Source organism: Lipotes vexillifer, unplaced genomic scaffold (assembly GCF_000442215.2).
Source record: "Lipotes vexillifer unplaced genomic scaffold, Lipotes_vexillifer_v1.1 scaffold1061, whole genome shotgun sequence".
Lineage (NCBI taxonomy): Eukaryota > Metazoa > Chordata > Mammalia > Artiodactyla > Lipotidae > Lipotes > Lipotes vexillifer.
The window spans coordinates 1,959,968-1,976,856 of record NW_006789959.1 but is presented as its reverse complement, the minus strand read 5'-3'; the positions used below and the strand labels follow the sequence as shown (position 1 = coordinate 1,976,856).

At 34.2% G+C, this 16,889-nt stretch overlaps 1 protein-coding gene across 1 annotated transcript; it reads right to left on the bottom strand.

Annotated features, from left to right (window-relative positions):
* Window positions 1-391: 391 nt before the first annotated feature.
* Window positions 392-15,201, bottom strand: AGR3 (anterior gradient 3, protein disulphide isomerase family member). The gene is made up of 8 exons (XM_007463061.1): window positions 15,156-15,201; window positions 12,698-12,833; window positions 8,601-8,664; window positions 2,626-2,678; window positions 2,022-2,098; window positions 1,714-1,777; window positions 1,191-1,274; window positions 392-441 (listed from the first exon to the last, which is right to left on the bottom strand). Exons 2-8 carry the CDS (start codon window positions 12,801-12,803, stop codon window positions 392-394), a joined length of 498 nt encoding a protein of 165 aa, XP_007463123.1. The 5' UTR covers window positions 12,804-12,833; window positions 15,156-15,201.
* Window positions 15,202-16,889: the final 1,688 nt, after the last annotated feature.

Here is a 16,889-nt window from a genome sequence, read left to right as displayed (position 1 = left end):
TTGCTTTGGCAACATGCAGATCATTTATGACCTAAACTTGCAGGTTCGATATAATAGGGGGATCAGAATTAAGATTAGCTTACTTGGTGGAATGGATGATAGATGAGGAAATAGAAACAAGCAGTGTAGACACCTCTTATTTAGGTCTTCCTGTCTCCACTATAACTATCAGCAAGCTTTCTTTGCTAGCGATGCAGGCAGAAATCAAACCACAATATTGTCATGCTCTGGTTTTGATATTTATTGAAATATCATTTTACCTTCCGAAGAATATTCAAACACATTAAAAGTCTAAATGATAATGTTACAAAATTCATTTACCCGCCCATTAGTATTAGTCAATTAGCCAGAAGTTTTTCTTCGTGACATTTGACCTCTTAGAGGTAATACATTATAACTCGGATTGAATAAGTTTTAATGCTTTCTTCATGTTTTCTATCACTGTAATAGAAGTAAATATATATATTCTATTAGTAAATGAGAGTACCAAATTTTAAAATTAACCCCTGAATCTAAAATTGGCCCATTAAAATTAACAGCTATAAAGATTTGGGGATTTATCTGCAACCTTAAAGAATATTATGCTAAAAGTGTACATGTAAATTTAAGGATTAGACCATTCAGAGCTGGTTAATTAACTTAATGTTAAAAAGTTTTATCAAAGGGATTTTGAGGGAGTATCTATTTTGTTAACTGATTATTTTGTAGCAGTATTGCTGGATATGACAGGCATAGCTCTCTTTTTAAACATAGTTGATAGTGAATGTTGTAAAAATGAAAGTCCCAAGTCAGACTGTATCTCCTTGCTTATAGGCATTAAAGGAAGAGAAAAGATTTAATTATGATCACTTTGAGGAAATCGCATATAATCTTTCATACCAGAAGAATGGACTGGCTTTCTTAAGGTTTAATTTTCATGTGTACTCTATTCTTTTTGGTGGTGTTAACATTTAGTGATCACAAGTACTATTAGAGATCCCTGTTGAAAAAAGAGATTCTGAGGTGCCCCAGAAATTCTGATTTTGATGGGAGCTAAGAGTTTGCATATTAACCAGTATCTCCACTACCAGCCCCAGGGACTGTGATGTGTGGGTAGCACTGTTTGTGGGGAAGCACCCATGTAGGGTATCATTTACCCTTCTAACAGTCAAGTGTTGCTACACTGTTCAAGATAATTTGTGAATACTTACATAGCGGTAAGTCCTGAGGTTCATATGTATATAATCTGTTTGAGTATCTTCCAGTTATATCAGCTCTGACTGTTAAAGAAGGATCTGCCAAGAAAAAATAAGTACCTTACATATTATTTAAAATATTCTGAAAATCATTCTTGCCTCTTACTCTAAAACAAACGTTAAGCAAATTTATAAGCAAAATCAGTTTTCATACATGTGAATTCATTGTGAGTTAATCTGAATTCTCATTTTAGTGTGTCACAGGTCTCTGTCAACATATAACAGTTTAGAGAACAATACTGAAACTACATTGGAATATTGATTTCATAGCATCGGTTAATTTAAAAAATTAAATATTTATAAGTTACAAGTTATAGATATAATGAGTTTGATTGTTGACCTAACAAGAACTGTTATTGACTGGGTTACTAATGACTTCCCTTTAAAAGGAATAGTACTTGAACTAGCATTTAAAAGTAAATAAAAGCAAGAAGGCTACTGATTTTCTAAATCTGATGGAAAGAGATTATACAATTACCCACAAACATGATTCTAGGCACATATTGTCCATCAGGTGATAAATTCTTATCAGTGGTTTCATGCTAGGAAAAAGATGAAAAAAAAAGAATGTTATTGGATTGGATTGTTTTTAACAGTTGATTTAAAAATATTTTATGTAAGCAAGGCTTTCAGTAAGTTGTATATTTTGGCCTCTTACAATTCTATATAACATTCTATATCCACTAATACTTTATAGCTCTTTTTGTCTTCAAAAAAAGACAAAAAAAGAGATTCAGCTTTTCCACTGAATTGAGATATTAGGAAAACATTGTAGAGGTCATGTACCATGAGATTCAGCATGATGAAATTATTCTGAGCCATTTCTTGTATTTCTTTATTTTGGGCAAACACTTTTTTTAGTGCTGTGGGAGAAAACATAATGTCAGTTAGTTTCAAGACGCCTTCAATATAATGTAGCAAAATTAAGCTAGTATTTTGCATTTGTTTGCCTCTGTAACTTGGATGTAAATAGTTCATTGGCCCATTGCCACTTTGTCTCTAACTGGAAATCAATGAGGGACAGAGTCTATCCAAGAGGACATCAAGAGAGAATCATATTGATGAAATCACCAGTTTTACAATGTCATGTAATTCATTGACTCATTGGTTAAAACAGCATCTTCTTTCAGCCATTTTTCCTACCTTTCTTTGGGGGGGGGACAGGGGAGTAAGAAGGATATAAAATTCTAAAGGACATATAATATGAATATATTCAATAGATTACTAACAATCATTGTAGTCTTTAAGCACCGTAGTAAAATGGTGGTACTCTAGCAGTTGTCCTTTTTTTTGGAATAGTGTTTCCTGAGTGCCTTCTTAACAATTTGTAACCAGGTCACTTTCCTACTTCATACTGGAGATACAATAAGATCTCAGGAGCAAAAATTACCTTGGCAGTATTGACAGTCCTCCAAGTGATGAATAACCATCAGTGGCTTGTTACTAAACAGAGAGAGTGTGGAATTGAGCCAAGTGATTAATTTGAGTCAAAATGTACAGTGAAATTAGATTTAAGATTCTCATACTTTCTATGAGACATAAAGTAAACATCTCAGCCTGACAAATCACAGTGCTGTAGTCTGTAGTCCTGTTAGTCATAACATTGCCTCAGCACTGAAGCATCAGCGTCATCAGAAATGTAGCTCATTAGAAATGTAAATTCTCAGGCTCCCTCTTGGGCCCACTCAGTCAGCATCTGTGGGGGTGAGGTCCAGGAATCCTTAGCTTAACAAGTTTACCAGGTCGTTCTTATGTATGCTGTAGTACAGTTAGAAAAATAAAAGTCAATTCTGTCTCCATAGATGAAAGGATATTATGATCAAGGTAGTATTCATTTCCAATGAACATCTGGTATAAAATTTTGGAATTGTCGAAGTTTTTACTTAGGTTTTTTGTTTGTTTTTCAAAAAGTCTATTAATATTTGACCATTTTCACAACCTTTTATTCTTATCACAACTTACAATTACCAATAGTCTCAGGGAGACTTCCCTTCCTATATATTTTTCAGTGTCATTTTGATTTTAACTCTCTGAAGAAAAGTTTTGGTGGTAGCTCATTGACCACCCTGCTGTTTAGAATACGAGAAAAATTAGAATGTTAACTACAGTGAAGGACAAAATAATTATGACTTGGGTATATAAGATGTTTTTAAAAATGTTTCTTTAATTTTGCAAGGATGCTAGGTACGAAAAGAGATAGACGAGTGTATACGTATCAAGCATAAATCTTTTTAAAAACAACAGACGTAATCGTATGAAATACTTGTTACTGAATAATCCTGTTTTTTCAAACTTTAGTCTCAAAAGTGTTAAATAACACACTTTGAAGTGTAAATAATTTCATTTAATCCTCAAACTTAGAATATAAGTTAATTTTAGGTAAGAATAAATCCTACAACTTATCTCTTAAAACTTATAACATAGAAAGCTAACATTTGCCAACAACTTCACATTTACTGGTGAAAGAGCAGATTAGATATCCAATGAATGAAATATTATTACGTTTTTTAATTAGTAGAAAACCGAGCCTAAGAATATTCATTGACATTTCTTTAGAGACACATACAGAACTTAGACCTCCTAAGCACCAAGTAGAAATTCTTTTACTAGATAACTTTTTCTCTGATTGCACTTAGGTAGATAGAGGTGTCCTGTGATGCAGAACAATTCAGGGGCATGAGTCATTCTGATTTCCTGAACTGCTACACTTTCTTCCCAGCACAACAGCTGGAAATAAGGATAGCTCTGTGTAAGGAAAGACATTGATGTAACTCTTGGAAAACTAATTTCTCCATCAGATTTCTGGCCAACTGGAGTCCAAGGAAAAATGTATCAAGACCACAGAATACTCAGTCTTAATAGTTCAGCTTTGAATGGGTTGTTCAGACAGTCAAACCAAGACAGTAATCCGTTTTAGGAAAAACTTCTGTTTCTGGCAGACACTGAATTAGGAACACCTAAAAAAGGGCTCATGCAGATGGTAAGTATTTGAGGTTTTGCAGCCCATGTGGTCTTGTTCACAACCGCTCACCTCTGCTGTTATTGCATGAAAGCAGCCATGGACAATATGCAACAAGGTGAGAGTGGCCGTGTTATAGTAAAACTTAATTTATAACACTGGAATTTGAATTTCAAGTAACTTCCATGTGTCACAAGATATTATTCTTCTTTTGATTAAAAACATTCTTTTAAAGTAAAAATCATCCTTAGCTCACAGACCAAATTATCAATAAAACAGGTGGTCCCTAGTCTTATGGTTACCAGGGGCGAAGGGTCGGGGGAGAGATAGACTGGGAGTTTGGGATTGACATGTACACACTACTATAGATAACCAACAAGGACCTGCTGTATAGCACAGGGAACTCGGCTCAATATTCTGTAATAACCTAAATAGGAAAAGAATTTTAAAAAAAATTTAAAAAAAGCATTTTAAATTGGGGGAAAAAAATCTTATGAACTAGCACATCAGATTATGAGAAACTCGAGTGAGAGAAAGAGTAAAAATTTTGGGGAGCTGTACTTCTGAGATGCTCTAAAACTAGAGCCTTCCAAGCCTAGCTGCTTATCAGCATCATTTGGTGAATTATCTTTTAAAATTCTACATGTTTTTAATTGAAAATAAGTTACAAATTCAGATGGTTTAAAATTCAAAAGTTAAAAAAGTAAAAATTCTTTCTCCCATCCTGCCTTCAAGAAGTAAGCAGTGTTACCATTTTCTAAGTTTGCTTCCAGAGTTTTTCAGGTCTTATAACAAAATACACATGTGCATATGCATATGCTTGTGTATATACGTATGTAAATGTATATGATTATGAATTGTGTATGTTCATATGCATGTCCATATGTATATATATATCCTTCCTTTTTTAAAAATACAAATACTAGCACGCTATACACATGTATTTGCATTTGGCTTTTTTAGCATAATCGTATATCTTGGATATTATTCCCTTGTGCTTTTGTATAGTATTCCATTATATGGATCATCTTTATTAGTCTCCTCAAAATAGATATTTAAATTCTTTTCAATCTTTTATGTTTAGATTGTTTTCAGACATTTAAAAAGATGCTTTGGTGAACATGATGTTACTTACATATAATTTTGCACATGGGTGGGTATATTTGTAAATAAATTTCCAGAAGTGGAGTTTCTGCGTCAGAGTATGTGCATTTATAATTTTGATGCACTGTATATACTTTCCTTAGAAGCTGTACCAATTTATATTCTCTCTGATAATGTGAGAGGTAAGTATTTACTCTCACTAAAACTGGTTATTGAGCTTTTAATTCTTTTATCCAGTAGGTGAAAGAGCGAAGTTAATGTGGTTTTACTTTCTTATAAAAAATAGTCACCATATGATCCAGCAATTCTACTTCTGGGTATATACCCAAAGAAAATGAAATCACTATTTCACTATCTCAAAGGGATATCTGCATCCCCATATTCATTGCAGCATTATTTACAATAGCCAGGACATGGAAGCAACCTAAGTGACTCTCAGTACATTTGTGACAACGTGAATGAACCTTGAGCATATTATGTTAAGTAAAATAAGTCAGAGACAAATACTATATGATCTCACTTATATGTAGAATCTGGAATTTATAAAAAAGTAAAAACCAAACTCATAGAAACAGAGAGTAGATTGGTGGTTTCCTGGGGTGGGGGATTGGGAGGTGGGGAAAATGGGTGAAGGTGCTCAAAGGGTACACACTTCCAGTTATAAGATGAGTGAGTCCTAGGAATCTAATGATGACCAGAGTTAACAATACTGTATGGTATACTTGAAAGCTGATAAGAAAGTACATCTTAAAAGTTCTCACCACACACACACACACACACACACACACACACACACACACACACACACACATACACATGTTAACTATGTGAGGTGATAATTAACCTTATTGTGGTCATCATTGTGCAATATATACATACATCAAATCATCACATTCTACATCTTAAATTTGCACAATGTTTATGTAAATTATATCTCAATAAGGCTGTAAAAAATAATCTTATTCATATGTTTAGGTTACTTATTTTTTTATTCTGTGTACTATCTTTCTTATGTTCATTTTTTCAAGGTCATTGACTTGACCTTTTTCTTATTAATTTATATGAGTACTTTGTATATTAGAGAAATTCACTCTTGTAATATGTGCTATAGTTTTCTGTTTGTTTTGTATTTTTTGCCTTTTTTGTTTGCTTATGATAAATTTCTGGTTTTCAGAAATTTGCATAATCAAAAATATTAGTCATTTATTTTAGGATTTTTCTTTCTTCTTTTTTTTTTTCATTTGGCCATACTCAACTCTAAAGGAGGACTAGGGTGAGGCAAGAGTAACATCTAGGGCACAAAAATTAAGTGCTTTGTTTTTGCGTCCTAGACATCCCTCATGCCTCGCCCTAATTGTACCCTACTCCAAGAATTTAAAGAAATAACAGTTTTGTAATAGTGTCTTCTAGTACCTTAATGGTTTCATCCTTATAATTAATCTTTATAATTTATTTTGATGTAAAATGTGAGGTATAGATCCAAATTTTTTTATTTTTCACAAATGGCTATCAAATTCTAACAATTATTTTACATACTCTATCTCTCACACTCCTGATTCAAAATGCCACTTAATCATGTAAACAATTTCTGTAGTATCCACTTTTCTGTTCTCTCCATTCTATTCAGTTCATTTACCGGTAACATACTGTGTTATTAAAATATTTCATATTGATTAAGGGCTAGTCCCCACTGATTTCTTCTCAGAATGTTCCTATTTAAGTCTGTCTATGTTTCCATTTCAATTTTAAAATCACTTAAAAACTTGTACTAATATATTGTGATTGTCTTAACACATTTTTTAGCTATAGAGAGGATTGACATTTTTACGATGTTGAATCTTCCTATCCAAGAACATGATATCCCTTCACATATGTTTGTAATTTCTTTCCTCACTAGTGCATTTAGTTCATACAGATTTTGTACATTTTCAAGTTTATCCTGGGATATTTCATCTTTTTTTACTGCTATTTTATATAAGGTATTTTATAAGTGCCTTTAACTATTTTGATTATATATATATATATATATATATAAATGCTGTCGATTTCTAGGTATTAATTTAGTCTCATCTAATTTAACTGAATCTTCATAGTTCTGATACTTTGGGCTGATTCTCAAGTTTTTCACAAACACAGTCATCAGCTGCAAATGAGGATTCTTTCACTCTCTCCTTTGTTTTTCTCATCTAATTGCATTGGTTAGTATCTCCAGAACAATGTTAGTAATTGTGGTGATTAAAGAATCCATCAGTGGGATACTTTAATTTTTTTCCTCAGTAAGCATGATGTTGACTTTTTTGCTGGGATGGATAAGTTTTTTAACCTCAAATATGGATTTGGCATTGTATTAAATGCTTTTTTAGCATTTGTGGAGATAGGAGATACTTGTATGATTTGTGTCCTTATAAATATTAAATTATTTTAATTAATAGATTTCTTAATCTTGAATCTTTTGGCTTTCCCAGACTGAATCTCACTTTATCAGGGTATATTCTTCAGTGTTCTGCTGTCTGCTCTTTGCTAATATGTTGTTTGTTTTTTACATTTCTATTTGGAAATAAGATTATTCTGTAGACTTCTTTTTTTTTTTTAATATTTGTCTGGTGTTGAGAGTGTTTTAGCCAATTCTTATTTGGAATCTTTTCTTTTTCTTCAGAGAGTTGAATTGAACATTCTTTAGATATTTGATAAATTCTTGGGCTGCTTTTAAAAGTACAAGTTTCTCAGCTCCATCGCCCAAAATTTAGTAGATCTTTAGTAAATCACATCACTCTTGGTCACTGAGTGCCTGGCACATAGAAGTGGATACTCAGTAAGTAGTTGACCCTGAATACAGATTTTTAAAAAAGCTCTCTGAGTTGTTCTGATGATCAGACAGCTTTGAGAAGCGCTGCTATAAGTCACGTTCCCGTTTAAGCTTGTATAATGCCCAGTGAGTGATGCTGTTTTGTTTATACAATTTATATTCAAAGTTTGCTTGATGGATGTTAACTAGACTTATTGTGGTATTCATTTTGCATATATACAAATATCCAATCATTAAGTTGTATACCTAAAACTAATATAATGTTAAGTCAGTTATTCCTCAGATAAAAAAGCTTGCTTGGATAATTAAGAAATTAATACAAAAGTGTCTAGAGCTGTTGTTTATAAAAAAATTCTAATAGCAACTCAGTCCAAACAACATACAATATCAGAGCAAATTCTTATTGTATCCTCTGAAAAGCTAACATGCTAGTGTTTGGCTCTCCTATGAGGAGGTATCTGTATCATCTGTCAAAGTTAACTGAGAGGTGTTTTACCTTTTTTGAATATGAAAGAGACCTTCCTCATAGGTCTGCATCCAAGTGATGTCATCTCCCCATCCTAAACAGAAGAGAGAAATCAATGTGTTAACTCAGGACTACCAAAGAGTTCTGAATTGGGGGTGTGATAAGCAGGTATCTATCTACAGATATTTAAGCTACCAAGCAGTTGTCTGACATAAGGTATAGAGGGTACATAATTATAACTAGATACAAAGAGGTTGTGTCCTTTCAGGTGATATTACTGAGGTTTTGTGACTATGTTTTAAATCTCAAGGCCCATGGCCTTGAACCCAGTAAGTGTTCAGTAGATGCTATTATGATTAGTGGTGATTGAAAGGACATCTCTGGACCACGCAAGAGCTCTGACTTTCAGAATGTACAGGAGGAAATAACAGTTAATCTTTGCATACTTTGTAAATCTATAGGGAATACTTTGGGCTATACTGAACAGCGTCCTTGAATCTTGAGTGTCAAGAGATGTTGACTCCTTCAAAGTCATAACACATCATTGAAGAAAAGGAATTTCAAATTTTGCTTTGAGTTTTAACAGGGAAAAAAATTCTGGCGTGGGAATTTCATGGTTGAGAGACTCAATAAAACCCTTGTTTTGGAAGCATCCAAAAGAGTGGAGGAGAGGGAAACAGAACACAACGAGTAGAGCGAGAACCCACTAGCTTTTCTTTTTTTAAAGAATCAATTTTATTTATTTATTTATTTATTTTGGTTGCGTCAGGTCTTCATTGCTGCACATGGTTTTTTCTGTAGTTGTGGCGAGCGGGGGCTACTCTTCGTTGCGGTGTCCAGGGTTCTCCTTATGGTGGCCTGTCCTGTTGCGGAGCACAGGCTCCAGGCGCACGGGCTTCAGTAGTTGTGGCGCACAGGCTCAGTAGTTGTGGTTCAAGGGCTTAGTTGCTCCACGGCATGTGGTATCCTCCTGGACCAGGGATCGAACCCGTGTCTCCTGCATTGGCAGGCGGATTCTTAACCACTGCGCCACTAGGGAAGTCCCCCCACTAGCCTTTAAAGAAATGATGTGAGTAGTTGGGGATGTGTATTAGAGATGGAAGAATAAGACCATTGAAGAGAAGAATGCACAAAACATCCAGAAATATTTCAAAGTATTTTCAGGAAATGTCTCAGTCTATGGATGAAAAAGGTTGAATTAATTTGAAAATAGAGATAGTTTCAGGCTATTTTGGACCCAGATTTTTTCATAAGTTTCATATGTTGTCAGACTGGAGTTCCTGGTTTTGATACCATGGCTTAAAGATGTCCAGGACTTATGCAGCAGAATTATGAAGCAGGATAAATATGATCCCATGATGTTTGCCTGCTGGGTTTTGGTTTGTTTGTTTTTTAATAACAACTTTATTCAAATATAATTCATATGCCAGTACAGTTCATCCATTGAAAGTATACACATTTTTTAAAATATATTTACATTGTGTGCAACCATCACCACAATCAATTTTAGAAGATTTTCATCACTTCAGAAAGAAACCCTGTACCCTTTAGTTATCACCACGCAATTCTTTCATCTCCTACAACCCTAAGAAATGGCTAATCTACTTTGTCTCTATAGATTATCTTATTCCAGACATTTCATATAAGTGGAATCATACAAGATGTGATGTATCTTATGACTGGATGCTTTCACTTAATACGATGATTTTAAGGTTCATCCATGTTGTGGCATGTATTAGGACTTCATTCTTGGGCTAAATATTATTCCATTTTATGGATATACCACATTTTGTTTATCCATTTATCAGTTGATGGACATTTAGGTTGTTTCTAGTTTTTTTGGATTTTATGAATAATGCTGCTATGAACATTTGAGTGCAAACTTCAGTGTGAATATATGTTTTCATTTTTCTTGGGTATAATCCTTAGAAGTGGAATTGCTGGATCAAATGGTAACTATAACTTTAACTTTCTGACAGTTTTTCCAAGTGAGTGCATTATTTTGCACTCTTACCAGAAGTGTTGTTGGTTTGTTTTTGCCTGACCTTAGAATCCTAACATTGGAAGACATCTTACCTTAGCTTAGTACCCCAACCTTAGCAGGACTACTTCCTATCTGTAATAACCCTGAAAGACTTTCTTTACAACTTTGCTCAAACACATGTAGCGAGTTTATGCCACGTTTTGCATTAGATAAAAGTTATTTTGGAAACAGCCAGTGAGACTGGGTTCCTACTTAATTTCCCTATTCTGTTGCAAATATCATTCAATGCCAGAATGTCAGCAGTGGGAAGGATTACTGTTCTCTGCTCCTGTTTAACTTAGTTCCACAAATATTGAAGGAACATCTGCTATATGCCTTGCTCCACTTAGCACTGGGTGTATGCAGGTAAGACAATACAGTCTTATTGTTCTCTGTTCATTATCATGATTCCTAATTCCTAATCCATTACTGGCTATGCTTACTTATCTTCTGAGATTTTATTCATTCTCCAGTATGTATTTATTGAGTACTTACTGTATGCCAGGCACTGGACCAGGTGCTGGACACAGAACAGTTTTGGTTTAAAAGGAAGTTAAGATTTGGGGTTCACTTTTTTATTGAACCATTTCTTACCTTTTTCCAATTAATACTCCCTTTTCTCCCTAACACTGTCTCTGTTTAACTGGGGCTGCTCTGCACTCTAAGGGGCTCCATATGCTACTTGGTACACTGTAGTCAAATTTCCCTTTCACCCCTACCTTAAATCCTCATTCTCAGTTGTTTTCTGTGTGCCAGTAGAAGATAAAGGCTTAACCAAATGCAAACCATTTCTGAATAATGGAGTTCCCAGCTGCTATCAGTCATCTCCTCTATTGAAATAGTTTAACTGAAATAACAGACTCATCACGTTGTTTAAAATTTATTGTACGTATTGAGTATATTTTTCATAAAATTCACCGAATAGTTTTAATGGACATTTGGAAGTGAATACACAGAATGTTGGTACCTTAATTATAGTTACAGCATGCTGCTTAACTCAGCCCTTGGGGGTCTTTAAGGGCAGTGAGTTTGATCTTTGGCACTTTAAGGCTACTGAGTTCATTGCTTTATAACTGTTGTATGTATATATGGAGGTACATGATAAATTACACTTAGGAAAATATTTCCCTCTTTTATTTATTTTGCAAAAACTTACCGATTTTTTTAGACTTATAGTTTCTGTGATTTTAAACTGAAGTAGAATTCATTATCTTGGCTGAACAGTGACAGGCAATTGGCTGGCACCCAATACATCTGTTAAGGAACGAATTAACTTGGAAAGAAAGTCAATATTTTAAAATTTGAAATTATGCTATAGTTGATCTCCATTTGTTTGCTCCAGTCACATTTACCATTCCAAGTACAAGTCAAGTGTTTCTTGGTTTGTGTTACTAATTTAGAATTAGATATTTGGAGACAAATGATTTCCTTTCCATTTCTGGTAGCTGGAAATGTAGGAATCAATTCTGAGAATTTTCTTTATGAATTATTTCTTTGCAGATGAAGATATAATTGTTTCTCAGGCCAAAGTAAAACAGTTGGTACAAAATAGAAATGTTTTCAATGTAGCCAATGACAAATCTAGATTATGTCCTCTAAAAATACTGCAGCTGTTTTCTGGAGTCAGCATAGCAAACACTTGGTTAACCAAAATTCTTGGAGGGTGGAGATAAAGTATAAATTTCTGGGGACCCCAGTGTAAAATCATTCCAAATTATTTTCTTGCCTGAATAAAGAGAGGACAGGGCACTGGAACAGATTTTGAGGGAATCCTGATTGCATTTAGGATATCAATATAACATATCAATCAATAGCATTTTGCAGGACTCTGGGTACCAAAGTTATAGGCAATGAAACCAGTTCTCCACTATTTCTATAGAAGATGCAGCAAATTGTTGTTTTTCATTTCATTTGGCTCACTCTTTAAAATTAACTGATCCTCTCTGTTGGGTTTTTTTTTTTTTTTTCTCCTATTTTAAAGTGATACACAACAAAAAATTTCAGTTAATTGAGTTGGCTTTATAACTAGACTACGGGCAAGAGATGATGAATTTTAAAACAATCCAAATGACTGAGTTCAGAAAATAAAATGAGATTCCAGTACCTCTTGAGAGTGTCTGAGGAGGTCTTTTTCCCTTTTTGATTGCGATGGCAAGGTTAGAAGAAACCGTGATGAGTAAGAGACAGACGACCAAAGCTGAGTGTAACATCGTATCTTCTCAAGAATCCCTCAGAAGCAGCTGGATGATAAAAAATAATTGTCAGAATCTGGTAGGTTACCTCAGGCTGTCATTAAGACATTTGTTAAGAGACCAAACCTATGCTGCCAGATTTCTCTGCTTGTGTGAATTGACATGGTACAACCACCTAGAACTTTCACATTTTATTTTTAAATTATTGTAAAAATACACTCAACTCAATAGATGTCCACTTGATGAAAAGCCACATTCCTGGCATCCTGGGAGCGGTACAATGAAGTTGAAAGAGAACTGGACCAGGGCACCCAAAGCCTACTTCTGATGGTATTCTAGTGCTCATGGAACTGAATTAAAACTCAAATAAGATGATATTGATTAAAGGCCTTGCAACTGCTAAGTGCAATGGAAAGGTGACATCATGCATAAATATTCTTTGACCTTTGATTCTTCTTGATCTGATAGATTAAAATGACATTTTAACTCTGCCAAGACAGTAAGATTAGGCATGAACAAATACTGCTTAGATTAGAACTGAGGAAAAACAGAATATGGAGGTTCTTGTTCTTCAGTTTCTCTACAGTCGCTTATCTTCTTTATCCTTCCATCATTTACTCAGCTTTTTGCCCTTAAATTTACAACCCTGCCCTATTTAAAATTCATTCCTCTCATTTTAGTATCTTTATCTAGCCAGCAGTACATCCCTCTCCTGGATTGAAAATGGTTAGTTTGGTCCTATTTAAATTATTTTCTTTCCTAATCTGCAAGGGACCCACTTTTACATTATTTTGTATTGAGAAACCCTGTTAAGCAATAACCATGGTGCTGATAAGGGTCGCAGTTTAAGTTCCTATAACTTGTTAATACTGTGAAACATTTCAGCATGCCATCTTTTACCTTATGGGCATCATCTTGTACCATAAAAACTGAAACAAAGAAAGGGTAGATTTCAGTAGGGGATAAAGACAGCTGACTCTGGAACACAAAGTCCAATGTGCGGAGGGCAGACTCTGTCAGAGTGAAAGTTGCAGTGGAAAAATTGAAGCAACCATCTAGGGTAGGGTCTTAACTTGGGTCCACTGAGCTTCTAGAAGGTCTATGATTGAGCTATTGGGTCTCAAAAATCCCTGAATTGTATGTAAAATTTTATGTACCTTTGTTCTCTTTTCTGGGGAAGAGAGCCCCTAATTGCCTTAAGATTCTCCGAGGGATCTCCAGAAGTCAAGAGTTAAGAAAAAGTTAATCTGGAGGAAACATTAGGAAAAGTTCTTTATGAGAGAGACAGAGATTAGTAGGTAGACTCTATATCAAAAGAGAGAAATTATAACTTCACCATCTTCTTACTTTAAAGCTGCCAAATTCAGAATGAATAGGAACTGAATTTTTTTTCAAATTTCAAGTTACTATGTATTATTGTCAGATTGTTCTACTTAAAAATCAAAATATTGTTTTTCTGTTTGACATTGATAAATTGTAAAATAGATAGTAAATATATTCTATGACAAAGCCAATCAATTTATATATTATTATCTTTGGATGAACAGTAATTTCCCTGGTAAACAGAACATGAGTTAGTTATGATCCTATAGTATCAGATGCGTGGGTAAAGCTTGGGGGACACAGATGAATACGACACGGTCATGGCCTGGAGCAGCTCACATTGCCCTACAATTAGGTGTTAAAAACACAGATAGTTAGCATTTTCTGACACAGTATTTCACTTTTCAAAAGTAATTTAACGTAAGTCATTTACTTAAATATTATGTAAAAATTCTCTATAAAAGAAAACTGGGAGTGAGATTTTACATTCTTCTTTAATATTCTTTTCCATTATGGTTTATCACAGCATATTGAATATAGTTCCCTGTGCTATATAGTAAGATCTTGTTGCTTATCCATTCTATATATACTAGTTTGCATCTGCTAACCCCAAACTCCCACTCCATTCCTTTGTGTTCTTTCCTGGGGAAGAGGGCCCCTAAAGAATATTAAAAAAAAAAAAATATATATATATATATATATATATAACTGCATCACTTTGCTGTACAGCTGAAATTAACACAGCATTGTAAATCAACTATACATCAATAAAAAAATAACAGGGAGGAACAACTTACTTGCAGCATAATTTTTAAAGGGTCACTTTTGGTGAATGTTAGTTTATTATAATATCATTAATACACATAAAGAATAAAAGTATGAAGCCAACAAAGGAAATCCAGTTCATTAAAAGAAGAAAAATATCATTTCATTGAACTTGCCATCTGCTTTACTGAAGACCTCACTTTTGTACAGCGATAATTTGATCCTTTAAATATAACTGAGCTTGACCACTGATTAAGTAATCTGGAAATTTTGCTTGCTTACCTGAACTTGTCAGTGCTCTTGCTGGAAGTGTATTCTGGATATTTCTGGTTAAAAATGGGTGTGGATTTATAGACACATACAGGCACACACGCACCTTATTTACAGCCTCACCTGCGTTGAAACAAGAGCACAGTCCACCTGCAAACTTAAAAAACAGCCTTGTCTGAAAAATCCGTGCTTCTTTCCAGTTCTCATGCTCTCACACTGAAAAAAAAAGTGTCCCTTTTCTTTCTCTAAATTAAGATTGAGTGTCCTCATAGAATGAGGCCAAATACCACCTTTGTGCTTTTTTCTCGTCTACCTTTTGCTTCCCAAGGTAATTTAATGTTTGGCTGGAGTTCAACACCCAGAAAAAAAAAAAAATGGTGGCGAGAGTGGGGAAGGAACGGGTATAAATGTAGGAACTGTGTGTGCACCATTGTTCTTGATGAAAGGTCAGTGAGGCTTGCAGATTAGATATAAAACAAATAGAAATTCCTCAGGTTTACTCTCTTTACAGGAGTATAATTAACAGCTAAAGAGAGCAGGTCCCCCACCCCCCCTTTTTTTTTTTTTCCTGAGAGAAAAAGGAAAAGAGAGAAATAAAAATGCTGTTTTAAAATTTAACATTTTTATAATTTGATGATTCTTTATAGTTTCTCTGTAAAACCCCTTACCTTATCATGCCAAAAAATAGGAAAACAGGCCATTAGAGATTATATTAATCTAATAGTTAGGTTTTTAAAATTGTATAATTAATCCATGATTATGGTAAAACATTTTTAGAGTGTGGAATTGTGTCAAAATAAAAAGTAAAATTCTCTTCCCCTTCACCAGCATCACCTTTCTCTGATCACTCCACCCCCAAAGACACACACACACACACACAAACACACACACACACCCAAGTTCTACTTCCTGGACTTAATTACTGTTAAAGTGATCTAGGGCAGGGTCATCAAATCTGGCCCACCTATTTTCGTACAGACCAAGAGCTACTAATGGTTTTTACATTTAGAAATGGCTGGGTGAAAAATAAACATACTCTGTGACATCTGAAAACTGTATGAAATTAAAATGTCAGTGTCTGTAAATAGAAATTACTGGATGCAGTGCAGCCATGTCCATTTCCTTATTATTGTCTATGGTTCTTTTTGCATTCTAAGTGGAGTACTGAGACAAGGACTATATGGCCTGTGAAGTCTAAAATATTTACTCTCAGGTCTTTTATAGAAAAAGCTGGCTGATCTTTAATTTAGGTGCTTGTTCAGCAAATTTTTTCCTTCCTTCCTCCCTTCTTCCCTCTCTTTCTCTTTTTTTTTTTTGCTTAATTACTCACTATATTAATGAATGTACTGCTAAAGAATGGAGGTGGTGGCTGCCTTCTGACATTAAAGAGCGTATGCTTTGCTTCTAGTATTTTAACTTTGGATATAGAGCTGGTTTGATTTACCATAAGAAGGTAGCCATTGTTCCAATACTACATCTCTTGAAAGCGGGAATGTTGGATTTTGTTCTATAAAGATAGATAAATGTATATAGGGTAGAAAATTGATATAGTAAATGTATTCTTTTCATATAGTAAATTTATAGTTTTCCTATTGAACCTTCCTTGTGATCCCAAGAGAAACCCCATGTGGCCAGTTTGTATTATTCTTTTACTGTACTAATGATTCATGTATTCATTTAATTGTGCTTTCTTCCTTCTGTAGAATTCTCAAAGGGAACCTTCCTTGGAATATGCTATTGAAATAG